Genomic DNA, 17,875 nt, shown 5'->3' on the forward strand with positions numbered 1-17,875 from the left:
CCCCCAAGCGCCGGCGGTGCCGGCGGCGGCTTTTTCTCCCCCCCGGCCCCGAAGGGAGGGCCGAGCGGCAAGCCGCTGGGCCCTCGCCGCTCTGAGCCCCCCCTCCCTGCTCGCCGCTTCCCTCCCAAGCGCCAGCGGTGCCGGCGGTGCCAGCGCCGGTTGTTTCTCTTCCCCCCCGGCACTGAAGGGAGGGCCGAGCGGCTCTGGCCCCCCCTCCCTGCTCGCCGCTCGCCGCTCACCTTCCAAGTGGTGGCGGCGGCGGCAGCGGCGTTCGCAGAGCTTTCCCTGCGCATGTGCAGGGGACGCTCTGACACTTTTGGGGGGATTTAAACATCCCCCCGATTTTTTTTCAGGGTTTCTGATTTTTGTGCAGATGTGGGGACTGCCCCACGTGTGCCCAAAACTCTCCCTCCTCCCCCAGGTGCCCCCGATGTGCGGATTTAAGTATCCGCACACCAGGGGCAACTTCAGTATTAGTATATAGATGTGATGGCCACAGCCACAAAATGGCTGCTGGAGGAGGAGAGTTGGTTTTATAATCCATCCTTCAGTTGGAGCCTCAGAGTGGCTTACAGTCGCCTTCCCTTCCCCTCCCCTCCCCAGAATAGACACCCTGTAAAGTAGGTGGGGCCGAGAGAGCTCTGAGAGAACCATGACTGACCCAGCTGGCTTCATATGGAGGAAGTGGGGAACCAAACCTGGTTCTCCAGATTACAGTCCGCCACTCTTACCCACTGCACACCAAGCTGGACATCAGCAGTGGATGAAAAGGAATTGGTCCAATATGTTAAAAAATGCCAGTTTGGTGTAGTGGTTAAGTGTGCGGACTCTAATCTGGGAGAACCAGGTTTGATTCCCCACTCCTCCACTTGCAGCTGCTGGATGACCTTAGGCAAGCCATAGTTCTGTCAGAGCTGTTCTTGAAAAGAGCAGTTTCTTTCTGTCAGAGCTCTTTCAGCCCCACCTACCTCACAGGGTGTCTGTTGCGGGAAGGGAAAGGAGTTTGTGAGCCGCTCTGAGACTCCTTTGGGTAGTGAAGGGCGGGGTATAAATCCAATCTCTTCTTCTTCTTTTACCTCACAGGGTGTCTGTTGTGGGCAGGGGAAGGGAAAGGAGTTTGTAAGCCGCTCTGAGACTCCTTTGGGTAGTGAAGGGCGGGGTATAAATCCAATCTCTTCTTCTTCTTTTACCTCACAGGATGTCTGTTGTGGGGAGGGGAAGGGAAAGGAGTTTGTAAGCCGCTCTGAGACTCCTTTGGGTAGTGAAGGGCGGGGTATAAATCCAATCTCTTCTTCTTCTTTTACCTCACAGGATGTCTGTTGTGGGGAGGGGAAGGGAAAGGAGTTTGTAAGCCGCTCTGAGACTCCTTCGGGTAATGAAGGGCGGGGAATAAATCCAGTCTCTTCTTCTCTTCTTCTTCTTCTTGGCTGTAAGAAGCTCAGAGTGGCATCAACCTGTTTCCCCTTATATCAGAATAGGGCCTGGAGTAGGGTTGCCAATCTCCAGGTGGGGCCAGGTGATCTTCCACCTGAGCCACAGTCCCGAGCTGAATCGGGACCCCACAGAGTTTTAGAAGAAGAGGAGGAGTTGGTGTTATACCCCATGGCCCTTCACTACCCGAAGGAGTCTCTGAGCGGCTCACAATCTCCTTCCCTTCCTCTCCCCACAACAGGCACCCTGTGAAGTAGGTGGGCCGGCTGAGAGAGAACTCTGAGAGAGCTGCTCTTGAGAGAACAGCTCTGAGAGAACGGTGACTGACCCAAGGTCACCCAGCTGGCTGTGTGTGGAAGAGGAGTGGGGAATCAAACCCGGTTCTCCAGATTAGAGTCCTGCCCCTCTTAACCATGACACCAAACTGGCTCTCCCGGTGGAAGCGGTCACACAACGGCCGCCGCAGCTCCGTCACACAGTGAAGCTCCTTGTGCTGGGGTGGCGGTGGCTCCCAAAGCAACATTTTTTAAAATCTGCATCGCCGATCCAATCTCCAGTGGCCAATCAGAAGCCTCACTGGGCAAGAAGACCCGCCTGGCCTCACCCGCTTTCTACAACACTTTGATGGGCACCGGAAAAGGTGTTGGTGGATGTCATGACCAGTGTTCCCTCTAAGCTGAGTTAGTGTGAGCTAGCTCACAGAATTTTAGCCTCCAGCTCACAGAATTTTGTCTTAGCTCAGGGAGGATGACTCCAGAGCAAGCTAATTTATGCAGTAGCCAAATCGCTCGCTCACAACGTTAATGCCAGTAGCTCACAGAGTAGATTTTTTGCTCACAAGACTCCACAGCTTAGAGGGAACATTGGTCATGACGCCCGCGGGCACCGCGTTGGGGATCCCTGCTGCACAGAGCAGGCCCAGGAGCCCCGGGTTTCCCTCCGAGGATAGGGGCACCGACAAACTCACACGTTGTGTGTCTGAAGCTCCTGCAGTTTCTTCTGCAGTTCCTGGTTCTGGGCTGAATACGCTGCAACCCTGTCGAGGAATGAGCAAAGGAAACTGACAGTTAGGGTTGGTTTTGCCAACGGGGACCCTCAAGGTGGCTACAAAAAAAAAGGGAAAAATCCTCTGTATAATTAAGCCTACAACCATCTGGATGAATGCAGTGGCATGAAAGGTTTTATTATGCATTAGTTTTGGTTCTTGTTAAGTTCCATCTTGGATAACGCCAGGGCTATTTTTGGGAAATGCACAGGAACGGAGTTCCATCTGGCTCCCAAGTTGGCCACGCCCAGCAGGAACTCATTAGCATAACAGGCCACACCCAACAGCAGGAACTCATTAGGATTGGCTACATTAGGGGTGTGTGGCCTAACATGCAAAGGAGTTCCTGCTACAAAAAAAGGCCCTGGGTTTTTGACAACAAACAAGGTAAACAGAATAAGAAGCAAAAGGTGGGTGTGGCTGGATAACCACACTTCTGGTAACATGGGGGTGCAGCCTAATATGCTAATGAGCTGTGCTGTCAGGGGTGTGGCCCAATATGCTAATGAGTTTCTGCTGTTGGGTGTGGCCTATTATGCTAATGAGTTCCTGCTGGGCTTTTTCTGCAAAAAGAGCCTTGGATAACGCTTTGGTAAAACAACGTGGTACAACAGCAGTTCGGCCCTTCAGCTGGAACAAAACTTTCGGAGCTGCTGTGAGAACAGACCTTTAAGTCTTCAGGGACAGAAGGATTGTTGAATGGACTTCTGAATTTGCAATTTACAATCCTTTGCTCTGTGACTCGCAGACTTGGACCTTTCCCTATTTGCACAATTTATTTATATGAATTTCAAGATTTGTATTGAGATTGTTTTGCGTGTTATTGCCGATGATGTAAATAATTTGTAAGCATCATAGTTGGTGTCTTTGAGTATTTTTGGAAGTTTAATTATACGGAGGATTTTCTCGGTGTTCTGTATTGAGCCTGAACTGTCCTTGCAAAAGGACTGAGCTTGGGGATGCAGAACAATAGATCGCCAGGATCCTAGAATGGACCAATAGGGAGACAGGGATCCTAGAGTAAACCAGCTGGGAAACAATAAGAGTGTAAATAGCCTATCGTTGGGAGTGGGGTGTTTTTGGGTGTAACCCTTATTTATTTATTTATTAAACTTTTACCCTGCCCTCCCGCCAAGGTGGCTCAGGGTGGCTTACAAATAATAATAAAAGCAGGCATAAATACCTGGCTTCGGCCAGGGATTGCAGTCTTCTTCTTTCTCTTGCTGAATCACTAAATAATCTATGAGCTGATCACTTCTACGCGTCTGAACCCAGTACATTTCACCCTTTTTTTGGATTCACTTCATCCGTGCACCTCACTTTTCTTGCTTAAAAAGGACTTAAAAAGGACTTCCTAGCCAAGGACACTGGCACTTTGCGTTTTTTTCACAGATTGGGAGATATTACTTGTTCAAATTCTCTGCCAAACCCTTTATGAGAATAATGTAACCTTTTGAGGGCTTCCCCCCCCCCATGTATATGGCAGCATCATCATCATCATCATCATCATCATCATAGATGGGGGGCACATTTCCGAAGGACCATTTCCCTCTTAGGTCTGCCACACATTTATTTATTTATTATTTGCATTCATATCCCGCCCATCCTGCGGGTGGGATCAGGGCGAGTAACGTCATTGAAATAAATACAATTTCAGTTTAAAACATTAAACATTAAAACACAATAAAACATTATAACAGAGAGCCAGTTTAGTGTCGTGGTTAAGTGCACGGACTCTAATCTGGGAGAACCGGGTTTGATTCCCCACTCCTCCACTTGCACCTGGCTGGATGACCTTGGGCAAGCCGTAGTTCTGATAAGAGCTGTTCTCTCAAGGAGAGTTCTGTCAAGAGCTCTCTCAGCCTCCATCTACCTCACAGGGTGTCTGTTGTGGGGAGGGGAAGGGAAAAGGAGTTTGTAAGGCGCTCTGAGACTCCTTTGGGTAGTGAAGGGCGGAGTATAAATCCAATATCATCATCATCATCATCATCTTCTTCTTCTTCTTCTTCTTCAAAAAACAATGGGTACAGCTTGGAAGAGCCTAAGTGGGCTATAAGATTCTGGCCTGATGGTACAATGGGTTAAAGGCCAGTTGTCAGTGGTCAGTCAACAGGTGACAGACGGGTGACAGCAACCTCAGGGAGGCCATAGATGGGCGTCCACTGCCTCAGCCGAAGGCCTGGTGGAAGAGCTCCGTCTTGCAGGCCCTGCGGAATTGAAGGAGATCCCGCAGGGCCCTGGTCTCAGTAGGGAGCATGTCCCACCAGGCCGGAGCCAGGATAGAGACAGCCCTGGCCCTGGTTGAGGCAAGACGGGTGTTCTTTGGGCCAGGCACCACCGGGAGATGTTGATCTTTTGAGAGTAACGCTCTTCGAGGCATATATGGGAAGAGCCGGTCCCTTAGATTCATTCCTGTTGTTCACGCTTTCCTCACAAACTAGTTTGCTTGGTGCCTACTAGGAATCGAGCCTCTTAAAAGAAAATCGTTGCACCGTCTTTCTGGACCGGACCGGCCAAAGCCACGCGCCAAGTCTCTTCCACATTGTAATATGTGTGCTTTTTCAGAGGCCTTACTCCTGGTCTTGCAGCATAGCGGGTAGAGCATTGGACGAGGATTTGGGAGACCCAGGTTCGAGTCCCTGCTCTGCCATGGAAGCAACCCTGCGAGGTAAGTTAGGCTGAGGGACTGGCCCAAGGTCACCCAGCGAGCTTCTGTGGGCAATTCTGCATCTAGCATTCGCTCCACATTTTCTCAACTGGGAGGAAGAAGTGCAGCTCGAAACCACATTCAAATACCTCCAGGGCAACGCCGTACTGACTGCAAAGTCGCCCCTGAACGGCCATAAAAAGGCCATAAATCTATGCAGAAGGTACCGTAGAATTCGATGATCAAAGAAAGCGAAAGCGGCATGCAGTAGGGTTCCCTCTAAGCTGAGTTAGTTTGAGCTAGCTCACAGTTTTTTAGCCTCCGGCTCACACATTTTTGCCTTAGCTCAGGAAGGGATGGCTCCAGAGCAAAGTAATCTATGCAGTACCCAAATCGCCTGCTCACAGCTTTAATGCCAGTAGCTCACAAAGCTGAAGTTTTGCTCACAAGACTCCACGACTTACAGGCAGTGTTCCCTCTAAGCTGAGTGAGTGTGAGCTAGCTCACAGTTTTTTAGCCTCTGGCTCACAGAATTTTGTCTTAGCTCAGGAAGGAGGGCTCCAAGAGCTAACTAACTTATGCAGTAGCCAAATCACTCGCTCACAGCTTTAATGCCAGGAGCTCACAAAGCAGAATTTTGGCTTACAGGACTCCACAGCTTAGAGGGAACATTGCTTACAGGGAGCATTGGTGGAGGCTACCATAAAACTCGACAATCAAAGGAAGTGAAAGCGCAAAGCGGCATGCCATGCAGAGGGGAATTTCTGTCCCAGCGTGGGTTTTGTGAAACAACAGAGGGAAAGGCCGATGCAGAATCAGCCTATGTGGGGATTGCTCGCCTTTATCAGAAAACTGGGAGACTGGACATTTTTAAAAGAAATAAAACTGAAACAAAACAGCTCCCCCCTGGCTCTGCTCTCACCGGCTCTCCAACCCGTCGATATACTCCTTCTTCCGCCGCCGGCTGTCCTGGGCCGACTGCTTGTTCCGGATTTTCCGCCGCACTTTCTTCAGGACCCGCTCCTCTGCCTGTGAGAGGAGAGAGGGTCTGTCATCCGTCGGTCCCAGGCCGAGGCGGCCTCGAGTATGGTCTCCCAGCCCGTGCAAACCTGCCGCTTGCTGCCTGCGCACTTGGCTACCCACCCGTGCCCGTGGACTGCAATCGGGGGTGGAGACTAGTCACACCCGGCTTATGGCAACCCCCTCCTGGGGGTTTCGAGGCAAGAGACGTTCAGAGGTGGTTTGCCACTGCCTGCCTCTGCCTAGCAACCCTGGGCTTCCTCGGCGGTCTCCCATCCGAGTACTAACCTGGGCTTGACCAGCTTAACGGCCAAGATCTGATGAGATCGGGCTAACCTGGGCCACCCCAGGTCACCCCAGGTCAGGGCACTGCAATCTATACCCCATATCTTTTGATTCAAATATTTCTGCTTGCAATTCTCCCACTAAGCCTCATTTGGAGTGCTGTGTACAGCTCTGGTCACCACCACACCTCAAAAAGGATATTGTAGCATTGGGAAAAGGGCAGAAAAGGGCAACTTGAGTGATCAAAGGGTTGGAACACTTTCCCCATGAGGAAAGGTTAAAGCGCTCGGGGCTCTTTAGCCTGGAGAAATGACGACTGAGGGGTGACATGATTGAGGTTTATGAGATGATGCCTGGGATAGAGGAGGTAGAGAAAGAGGTACTTGTCTCCCTTTCTCACAAGACAAGAACTCTGGTGGGCACTCCATGAAATGGCTGAGCAGTCGGGTTAGAATGGATAAAAGGAAGTCCTTCTTCACCCAAAGAGTGATTAACACACAGAATTCACTGCCACGGGAGGTGGTGGTGGCTACAAGCACGGACAGCTTCAAGAGGGAATTGGATAAGCATATGGAACAAAAGTCCATCAGTGGCTGTCAGCCACAAGGTACAGACAGGAACTCTCAGTCTGGGGCAAGTGATGCTCTGTAATCTTGGTGCTGGGGGGGTGTCAACAGTGGGAGGGCTTCTAGTGCCCCGGCACCACTGCTAGACCTCCTGATGGCACCTGGTATTTTTGGCCACTGTGTGACAGAGTGTTGGACAGGAGGGGCCTTTGGCCTGATCCAACACTGGCATCTCTTATGTCCTTATATGGAGCAGAGGCCCATCAGTGGCTATTAGCCACAAGGTATAGATAGGAACTTTCAGTCTGGGACAAGTGATGCACTGTATCCTTGGTGCTTTGGGGTGGGGGCAAGAATAGGAGGACTTCTAGTGTCCTGACCCTGCTGCTGGACCTCCTGGTGGCACCTGGTATTTCTGGCCACTGTGTGACAGAGTGTTGGACTGGAGGGGCCTTTGGCCTGATCCAACCTTGGCGTCTCTTATGTCCTTATATGGAGCAGAGGCCCATCAGTGGCTATTAGCCACAAGGTATAGATAGGAACTCTCGGTCTGGGGCAAGGGATGCTCTGTATTCTTGGTGCTTGGGGGGGGGGCAACAGTGGGAGGGCTTCTAGTGTCCTGGCCCCACTGGTGGGCCTCTTGATGGCACCTGGTATTTTTGGCCACTGTGTGACCCAGAGTGTTGGACTGGATGGGCCGTTGGCCTGATCCAACCTTGGCTTCTCTTATGTTCTTATGTAAGCCACAGCCCCTTGCTGCTCTGGCTCCACATCTGTATCCTTATGTATCCCTTGTGCAGCCAGGGCCTTCTCCCTCACTTCCCCCTCACTTACCTTGGTGAGGGGCAGGTTGCCTTGCACTGACACGCCCTCCTGGGTCAGCAGCCGCCTTTCCTCGTCCGTCAAGAAGAAGTCCAGGTGGTGATGCTGCAGGAACGAGCCCTGTCCCGCCCACCCGGAGGCAGACAAGGTTAGCTGAGGCATGGGTGTTTCCTCCGTGGAATGACATCCATTGCCGCCATCTTCTACACTTCACGCAGCACTTACAACGGACAGTTCTGGTCAGCGTATCTCAAAAAGGACACTGCCGAGCTGGACAAAGTGCAGAGGAGGGCAACCAAGATGATGAGGGGGTTGGAGCACCTTCCCCGTGAGGAAAGGCTGAAGAGTTTGGGGCTTTTCAGTTTAGAAAAGAGATGACTAAGGGGGGGGGGGACATGACAGAGGTTTATAAAATTACGCATGGGGAGGAGAGAGTTGACAAAGAGAACCGTTTCTCCCTCTCTAGAACTTGAGGGCGTCCAATGAAGCCAATGGGCAGTAGGTTCAGGACGGACAAAAGGAAATACCACTTTACAATGAGAGTGATTAAAATGTGGAATTTGCTGTCAGGGAATGCGGTGATGGTCACAGGGATAAACAGATTCATGCATGGTAAGTCTGGCTACTACCTATGGTGACTGAAGGGAACCTCCACATTCAGAGGCACTAAGCCTCTGCATCCCAGAGCCAGGAAGCAACATCAGGGGAAGGCCTTGGCCTCTCTGCCCTGTTGTTGGTTCTCCAGAGGAACTGGTTGAAGACACTGTGAGACAGGATGCTGGACTAGAAGGACCCTCACTGGTCTGATCCAGCAGGGCTCTTCTGATGTTCTTATGAGGGGAAGGCCTCAGCCTCTCTGCCCTGTTGTTGGCCCTCCAGAGGAACTGGTTGAGGCCACGGTGTGAGACAGGAATTCTGGACTAGATGGATCCTCACTGGTCTGACCCAGCAGGGCTCTTCTGATGTTCTTCTGAGGGGAACGCCTCAGCCTCTCTGCCCTGTTGCTGGCCCTCCAGAGGAACTGGGTGAGGCCACTGTGTGAGACAGGATGCTGGACTAGAAGGACCCTCACTGGTCTGATCCAGCAGGGCTCTTCTGATGTTCTTCTGAGGGGAACGCCTCAGCCTCTCTGCCCTGTTGCTGGCCCTCCAGAGGAACTGGGTGAGGCCACTGTGTGAGACAGGATGCTGGACTAGAAGGACCCTCACTGGTCTGATCCAGCAGGGCTCTTCTGATGTTCTTCTGAGGGGAACGCCTCAGCCTCTCTGCCCTGTTGCTGGCCCTCCAGAGGAACTGGGTGAGGCCACTGTGTGAGACAGGATGCTGGACTAGAAGGACCCTCACTGGTCTGATCCAGCAGGGCTCTTCTGATGTTCTTCTGAGGGGAACGCCTCAGCCTCTCTGCCCTGTTGCTGGCCCTCCAGAGGAACTGGGTGAGGCCACTGTGTGAGACAGGATGCTGGACTAGAAGGACCCTCACTGGTCTGATCCAGCAGGGCTCTTCTGATGTTCTTCTGAGGGGAACGCCTCAGCCTCTCTGCCCTGTTGCTGGCCCTCCAGAGGAACTGGGTGAGGCCACTGTGTGAGACAGGATGCTGGACTAGAAGGACCCTCACTGGTCTGATCCAGCAGGGCTCTTCTGATGTTCTTCTGAGGGGAACGCCTCAGCCTCTCTGCCCTGTTGCTGGCCCTCCAGAGGAACTGGGTGAGGCCACTGTGTGAGACAGGATGCTGGACTAGAAGGACCCTCACTGGTCTGATCCAGCAGGGCTCTTCTGATGTTCTTCTGAGGGGAACGCCTCAGCCTCTCTGCCCTGTTGCTGGCCCTCCAGAGGAACTGGGTGAGGCCACTGTGTGAGACAGGATGCTGGACTAGAAGGACCCTCACTGGTCTGATCCAGCAGGGCTCTTCTGATGTTCTTCTGAGGGGAACGCCTCAGCCTCTCTGCCCTGTTGCTGGCCCTCCAGAGGAACTGGGTGAGGCCACTGTGTGAGACAGGATGCTGGACTAGAAGGACCCTCACTGGTCTGATCCAGCAGGGCTCTTCTGATGTTCTTCTGAGGGGAACGCCTCAGCCTCTCTGCCCTGTTGCTGGCCCTCCAGAGGAACTGGGTGAGGCCACTGTGTGAGACAGGATGCTGGACTAGAAGGACCCTCACTGGTCTGATCCAGCAGGGCTCTTCTGATGTTCTTCTGAGGGGAACGCCTCAGCCTCTCTGCCCTGTTGCTGGCCCTCCAGAGGAACTGGGTGAGGCCACTGTGTGAGACAGGATGCTGGACTAGAAGGACCCTCACTGGTCTGATCCAGCAGGGCTCTTCTGATGTTCTTCTGAGGGGAACGCCTCAGCCTCTCTGCCCTGTTGCTGGCCCTCCAGAGGAACTGGGTGAGGCCACTGTGTGAGACAGGATGCTGGACTAGAAGGACCCTCACTGGTCTGATCCACCAGGGCTCTTCTTAGGTTCTTAAGTTCTTTCTACCTGCAGAACTCCCTGCCGCCAGATGTGACAGCCACTCGGTTAGAGGGGTTTAAAAGGGGGTGGGACGAATGGCAAAGGCCAGTCGCTGGCTGTTCGCTATGATAGTTGGATGACATTCCCCCTGGTTTCAGAGACAGAATGACACCAATTGTCAGGGGCTGGGGGGGTGCAGCCAGTGGGGAAGGCCTGCTGCCGGCAGGGGCCCTTTCTGAGGGCTTCCCTGCCGCATTTGACAGATGTACTTATGTTCGTTTGCTTCAAAACATGCTTAATTTTACTGCACCTCACCAGCTTTTGGGCCTCAGAGTTCACTTTGGAACCTGTCAGTCACCAGAACTGCAGCTCTCCTCCCTTGTGCCATTTATTCAGAACTTTTCCCCCTCCTGCTGGCATGGAAATAAGAGCACCTCTGATTACATACAGAGTGCCTTTTTCCACTGAGAAAGATCAGCCAACCCTTATGTCCTTCTTAGGGTTATGGTTCTTCCATAGAGGGTGGTGCCTGTACCTGGTATGGAACCGGAAGGATATCAGCCTATGCACTAGCGCCATCTCCTGGCGAAAGTAGGGTAGTGCAGAGAAATCAGACTGACCAATAGGGGAGGCTCTTAACTGCGATAGGTCAGAGCAGGTCACGTGGCACTCCATGATCATGGCAGGATCCCGGTTTGACAGCCTGAGCCTCAAGTCCTCTCTAGGCCATTTAGAGTCCCAGAACCTTACCTGGTCCTTGGAGGTTTCTGCCGTGCTGGGCTGCATGATGTTCTGAAAGAGGGCAGGTGAAATTTCGCTCGTAATGCAGGCCTCAGGAAGCATTATTGGGGGACTCCAGTTTCCTGGGGAACCAAAGACATGTGGTTTCAGTTGTGAGGGGGACAGGCCGTGAGGTGGACATGGGAAGGGGTTGCTAGTCGCCTGGAGGAAAAAGATATGGTGGTGGAAAGTGCTGTGAAGTCATAGCGACCCCGTAGGGTTTTCAAGGGAAGAGAGGTTCAGAGGCGGTTTGCTATTGCCTGCCTCTATGTCATGATCCTGGTATTCCTTGGAGGTTTACTAGCCAAGTACTAACCAGGGTCGGTCCTGCTCAGCTTCTGAGATATGAGAGCAGGCTAGGGCTGCCAAATCCCCCCGGGGGGCGGATTTCCCCCCACTTTGGAGGCCCGATTTTCGCCCCCACGGAATCGGGCCCTGGGGGAAACCGCACTCCCGTGTGCACGTCACCCAGATGTGACGTCGCACGCTGGGGGCGGGGCCACAGCCATTTGAGGGGAAAACTCTATGTTTTCCCCTCAAATGGCTGTGGCCCCGCCCCCAGCGTGCCCGGCGTCATGACGTCACATCCGGGTGACGTAGATGCGGCGCGCGCGCGCACCGGGAGCTGCCCGGGAGTCCCCCGCCAAGGAGGTGAGTGCCATTTGGCAACCCTAGAGCAGGCTAGCTATCCAGGTTTGGGCTAAGAAGTAGAAAAGAGCAAGAGTCCAGTAGCACCTTAAAGGTAAAGGCTTCCCTTGCTCGAAAGCCAGTCAAATCCGACTCTAGGGGGCCGTGCTCATCTCCGTTTCCAAGCCGAAGAGCCCGCGCTGTCCGAAGACACGTCCGTGGTCATGTGGCCGGCACGACTAGAAGCCGAGATGCACGGAACGCTGTTACCTTCCCACCGAAGTGGTACCTGTTTATCTACTTGCAATTTCTTGCTTTCAAACTGCTAGGTTGGCAGGAGCTGGGGCCAGAGGCGGGAGCTCATTCCGTCACGTGGCACTAGTGGCCTTCCAGTCTGCAGTTCAGCGTCTTAACCACTGAGCCACCGCAAAATTTGTGGCCAGGTAGGAGCTTCTGTAAGTCCCGGCTCCCTTCTTCAGATACAGTTAGAATGTGAGTCCATCTGTCCTCACAGCTTGGAGACTGGAGTGATTTCAGATGCTGAATGACAGTAGCAGACATGAAGGGATCAGGTGGGACACGCCAGGTGGCAGAGGCCAGTTCACCTGGAGAAAATGGCTGCTGTGGAAGGCGGACTCCATAACTCTATGCCCTGCTGAGGCCCCCCTCCAAGCCCTGCCATTGTCAGGCAGAGATGTTCTGCCAGGCGTTTGGCTGAGGACAGTGACGGGTACCATCTCACTGACGCTCCCTCTTTCTTCCCACTTTCCCTGCCTCCATGAGAGCCAGTTTGGTGTGGTGGTTAAGTGCGCGGACTCTAATCTGGGAGAACCGGGTTGGATTCCCCACTCCTCCACATGACGTTTGCTGGATGACTTTGGGCAAGCCATAGTTCTGACAAGAGCTGTTCTGGAAAAAGAGCAGTTTCTGTCAGAGCTCTCTCAGCCCCACCAACCTCACAGGGTGTCTCTTGTGGGGAGGGAAAGGGAAAGGAGTTTGTAAACCACTCGGAGACTCCTCTGGATAGTGAAGGGCGGGGTATAAATCCAATCTCCTCTTCTGGTTCTCTACTCCCCCCACACACGAGGCAGACACACAATTGGAATGTTGTGCCATCTGAGACTGTTTTATCTACGTTAGTACTATTTCCGTATCATTTTTAAATTGTCTTATTATTTAGGAATCTTTTAACTCTTTGTTGTCCACCGCACTGAGCCCCGTGTACTCAGGGGAGGGTGGTTCATAAATCCAAATTATAAAGAAGAAGAAGAGGAGGAGGAGGAGGAGGAGATTGGATTTATACCCTTCACTACCCAAAGGTGTTTCAGAGTGGCTTACAGTCTCCTTTCCCTTCCCCTCCCCACAACAGACACGCTGTGAGGTAAAAGAAGAAGAAGAAGAGATTGGATTTATACCCTGCCCTTCACTACCCAAAGGTGTCTCAGAGCGGCTTACAAACTCCTTTCCCTTCCCCTCCCCACAACAGACACCCTGTGAGGGAGGTGGGGCTGAGAGAGCCCTGACAGAAACTGTTATTTTTTCAAGAACAGCCCTTATCAGGACTACGGCTTGCCCAAGGTCATCCAGCCAGGAGCAAGTGGAGGAGTGGGGAATCAAACCCGGTTCTCCCAGATTAGAGTCCGCGCACTTAACCACTACACCAAACTGGCTCTCCCAACTATTTCCAAAGTGGTGCGCCCTCACTTGGCCCCCCCCCCCCATATACCTAGGTGGCTGGAGAAGATGTTGGCCGGCAGCGTCTCCCCCTCCATCAACCCGGAGTCGCAGATGACCTCGTAAATGGCCCTGGGGGACAAGTCCAGGGAGACGGCCTCATTCTGCAAGGGGGTGTCCGCACAGGGGTCGTCGGAAATGCCGCTGTCGCTCTCCGGGGAGGCCAGGGGGCTCCTCGAACTGTAGACTTCGTTGGGGTTGATGAACATCTGCAAGAGGTCTTCTGGGTCACTGTCGTTCTGGACCTGGAGCCGAGACACAATGTAAGCGGGGAGGGGAACAGACAGGCCTCAGTTGGACGAGGATGCCTGGCAAGCTGGGGGGAAGGTCATGGCTCCATGCCAACCCCCACAAAATTCTGGGACCATAGGTGGCAGGGAAACAACCCTGATTCCACACTGGGCTAGGAGGAGGGGGGGGGGACTGGCTGTCACCAGTATGCTGATGACACCCAGCTCTATCTGATGTTGGGCGGCCGGTCGGGCTCTTCTCCTGATGACCTTCATCGGGCGTTACAGGCTGTGGCTGGTTGGCTCAGGCTGAGCCGGTTGAAACTAAACCCGGAAAAGACGGAGGTCCTGGGCCTGAGTCGGACCGGCGTGGGTTTGGGGCTCCCTCTCCCTACCTTCGATGGGGTGCCTTTGGTGCCATCGTCGGAGGTTAGGAGTCTGGGGGTGCGCCTGGACTCTTCACTAACAATGGAGGCCCAGGTTGCAACCACTGCCAGGGCGGCCTTTTACCACCTTCGGCTGGCTCGGCAGTTGGTCCCCTATCTCAGCCGTGAGGACCTGGCCACAGTGATCCATGCGACGGTTACCTCAAGGCTAGACTACTGTAACGCTCTTTACATGGGGCTGCCTTTGTCGCGAATTCGGAGGCTGCAGCTAGTGCAGAATGCTGCAGCCAGGCTGTTGATGGGTCTCTCGAGGAGGGACCACATTCAGCCTGTGCTGAAAGCGCTGCACTGGCTGCCGATAGCATACCGGATTCGCTTCAAAGTGCTGGTTTTGACCTTTAAAGCCCTAAATGGCCAGGGTCCAGCCTACCTGAGGGACCGCCTTTCTCCATATGTTCCCCCAAGGGCACTTCGGTCGGGAGGGCAACATCTCCTGGAGATTCCAGGCCCGAAAGAAGCTAAACTTGCTGCGACTAGGGCTGGGGCGTTCTCGGTGGCGGCTCCTACCTGGTGGAAGGAGCTCCCGGAAGAGATCCGGGCCCTGCGGGACCTTTCTCAGTTCCGCAGGGCCTGCAAGACGGAGCTCTTCCGCCAGGCCTTTGGATAGGAGCCGCCGCCACTGCTCAGCCCTAAGCGAATTACATCGAATTAACATCGGATTGCCTGGCCCCTAAGGGTGGAACGTAATGCTAAACGCCGCGCTATGTCAGATAAGATCTCTCTTTTCTTGGTTGAAATTTGTTATTATTTGTTGTAAATTGTTTATTTTATTGTAATTTATTGATTTTAAATCATATGATATTGTTTTAAACCTGGCACTTGTGCCCTGTAAGCCGCCCTGAGCCTTCGGGGTAGGGCGGGGTATAAATTTAAATATAAATAAATAAATATAAATAAATATAAAATTTATACCCCAGCCTTCACTACCCAAAGGAGTCTCAGAGCAGTTTACAATCTCCTTTCCCTCCCCTTCCCCACAACAGGCACCCTGCGAGGCAGCCGGGGCCGAGAGAGCTCTCTTGAGAACTGCCCTTGAGAGAACAGCTCTGAAGGAACTTGTGACTGACCCAAGGTCACACCAGCAGCTGCATGTGGAGGCGTGGGGAATCAAACCCGGTTCTCCCTGATTACACCAAACTGGCCAGTTACTTCACTCCACCTCACTGTTCCTCCTCCTCCTATTCCCCCCCCCCCAAACTCCCGACCCAAACCTGCTTTGCTCTCAACTTCCTGGAACAATTGGAGTCAAAGTGGGTTTGCCTACAGTGTGGATGGGGCAGCAGCAGGAGTTTTCTATCCCACCCTTCAGTTACAATCGCCTTTCCCTTCCTCTCCCCACAACTGTCACCTTCAGTGGGGTCAAAGCACCCGATTTCTCCAGAGGAACTGATTTTTGTTGTCTGGAAATCAGCTGTCATTCCGGGAAATCTCCAGGACCCATCTGGAGCTTGGCAACCCTGCCGTAGCTTAAGTGAAGACCCGGCAACTCTGATTTGGGAAATTCCTGGCCATTTGAGGGCGAAGCCTGTGTAGGCCGGAGGTTTGGGGGAAGGGGAGTCGTAGTAGATAACTCAGTGAAAATGTGGAGACAGTGTGCGACTGCAGTGGAAAAAGGCCAATGCTGTGCTGGGGATTATTAGGGAGGGGATTGAAAACAGACCAGCCAGTAACATGATGCCCCTGTATAAATCGATGGTGCGGCCTCATTTGGAATACTGTGTGCAGTTCTGGTCATCACACCTCAAAAAGGATATTATAGCTTTGGAAAAAGTGCAGAAATGGGCAACGAGAATGATAAAAGGGTTGGAACACTTTCCCTGTGAAGAAAGGTTAAAGCGCTTGGGGCTCTTTAGCTTGGAGAAACGATGGCTGAGGGGTGACATGATCGAGGTTTATAAGATTCTGCCTGGGATAGAGCAGGTGGAGAAAGAAGCACTTGTCTCCCTTTCTCACTCAGTGAAATTGCCGAGCAGTCGGGTTAGAACGGATAAAAGGAAGTCCCTCTTCACCCAAAGAGTGATTAACACATGGAATTCACTGCCACGGGAGGTGGTGGCGGCTACAAGCATGGACAGCTTCAAGATTAGCATACGGAGCAGAAGTCCATCAGTGGCTATTGGCCACAAGGTATAGATAGGAACTCTCATTCTGGGGCAAGGGATGCTCTGTACTCTTGGTGCTTGGTGGGGGGGGGCAACAATGGGAGGGCTCCTAGTGTCCTGGCCCCACTGGTGGACCTCCTGAGGGCACTGGTCTTTTTGGCCACTGTGTGACAGAGAGTGTTGGACTGGATGGGCCATTGGCCTGATCCAACATTGGCTTCTCTTATGTTCTTATGAAACTCAGCAGGATGCGATGGCATACAATCCGCCCTCTGAAGCTCCCTTCAGTGTGTGTGTGTGTGTGTGAGAGAGAGAGAGAGAGAGAGAGAGATCCTGGTAGTGTTGCCAACCTACAGTTGGTGGCTGGAGATCTCCTGCTATTACAACTGATCTCCAGGCGACAGAAATCAGCTCCCCTGAGAAAATGGCCACTCTGGAAGTGGACTCTATGGTATTATACCACATCGAAGACCCTCCTCTTCCCAAACCCCACCCTCCTCAGGCTCCACCCCCAAAATCTCCTGGTATGTCCCAACCCCGAGCTGGCAACCATATCCTGGTTCTTTATGATTTTATGCCTAATCACCTTGCGCATGTCCCTGAAAGGGCCCCAAGATATCTTAACTTCTTTCCTCGACTCACCTGTTCCCTGCTGGGCACCCACGTCTCGCACGTTTTCTCTGAGATGCATCCGTAAGCGTGGTCTTGGAGAGGGAAACTGAGTCTGGGGTCTGCTCCGGAGAAGGCGCTCGTGGGGAACGGGTCTTCCCGTCGCTCGAAGAGAACGTCCAGAAGGTCGGGGCTCCCAGAGTCCATGGCTGCAGACACCAAGAAGAAGAGGAGGAGGAGGAGGAGGAGGAGGAGGAGGAGGAGGAGACTGGATTTATACCCTGCCCTTCACTACCCGAAGAAAGAGTGGCTTACACTCCCCCTCCCCACAACGGACACCCTGTGAGGTAGGTGGGGCTGAGAGAGCTCTGACAGAAACTGCCCTTGAGACAAGGGCAGAAACGTGTGACTGACCCAAGGTCACACCAGCAGCTGCATGCGGAGGAGTAGGGAATCAAACCCGGTTCTCCCAGATTAGAGTCCGCGCTCCTAACCACAACACCAAACTGGCTCTCGTGTTGGGACACACATGTAGCTTTGCGGCTGAGCCATTGAGTTGTGCAGTCGGTCCACAACTTGGACTTTCTCCGAGGCCTGCTTCTGACAGTCACTGAACGAACCAGACAGGGTTGCCAACCTCCAGGCGAACAGCTGGATTTGAGTCCCGGGGCACCTTAGAGACCAGTTAGATTTTCGGGGGATGAGCTCTCAGGAGCCACAGCTCCGTTTGCCAGATACGGGATCTGATGAACGCAGCTTTGACTCTCAAAGAAAATTCATGCCCCCCAAATCCTGTTGGTCTTTAAGGAGCTACTAGATTCATATCTAACTGTCCTGAGAATCAGCATGGTGTATTAGTTAAGAGCAGCGGACTCTAATCTGGAGAGCCGGGTTTGATTCCCAACTCCCCCTCCACATGAAGCCTGAGAGAGAGCCAGTTTGGTGTAGCGGTTAGGAGCGCGGACTCTAATCTGGGAGAACCGGGTTTGATTCCCCACTCCTCCACATGCAGCTGCTGATGTGACCGTGGGTCAGTCACAAGTTCTCTCAGAGTTCTTCTCTCAAGGGCAGTCCTCGAA

At 53.0% G+C, this 17,875-nt stretch overlaps 1 protein-coding gene across 1 annotated transcript in view; it reads right to left on the bottom strand.

Annotated features, from left to right (window-relative positions):
• The window catches only part of CREB3L4 (cAMP responsive element binding protein 3-like 4), a 25,731-nt gene extending 8,728 nt beyond the window's left edge, over positions 1–17,003 (bottom strand). Inside the window, exons 1-6 of the mRNA XM_015411719.1 lie at positions 16,830–17,003; positions 13,402–13,654; positions 11,019–11,131; positions 7,829–7,936; positions 6,046–6,152; positions 2,399–2,467 (exon numbers count right to left, since the gene is read on the bottom strand). Coding sequence (XP_015267205.1) covers positions 2,399–2,467; positions 6,046–6,152; positions 7,829–7,936; positions 11,019–11,131; positions 13,402–13,654; positions 16,830–17,003 — 824 coding nt within the window. The remainder of the gene's footprint in view (positions 1–2,398; positions 2,468–6,045; positions 6,153–7,828; positions 7,937–11,018; positions 11,132–13,401; positions 13,655–16,829) is intronic.
• Between the last annotated feature and the right edge of the window lie 872 nt (positions 17,004–17,875).

Source organism: Gekko japonicus, unplaced genomic scaffold, assembly GCF_001447785.1.
Source record: "Gekko japonicus isolate JY-2015 unplaced genomic scaffold, Gekko_japonicus_V1.1 scaffold175, whole genome shotgun sequence".
Classification (NCBI taxonomy): domain Eukaryota; kingdom Metazoa; phylum Chordata; class Lepidosauria; order Squamata; family Gekkonidae; genus Gekko; species Gekko japonicus.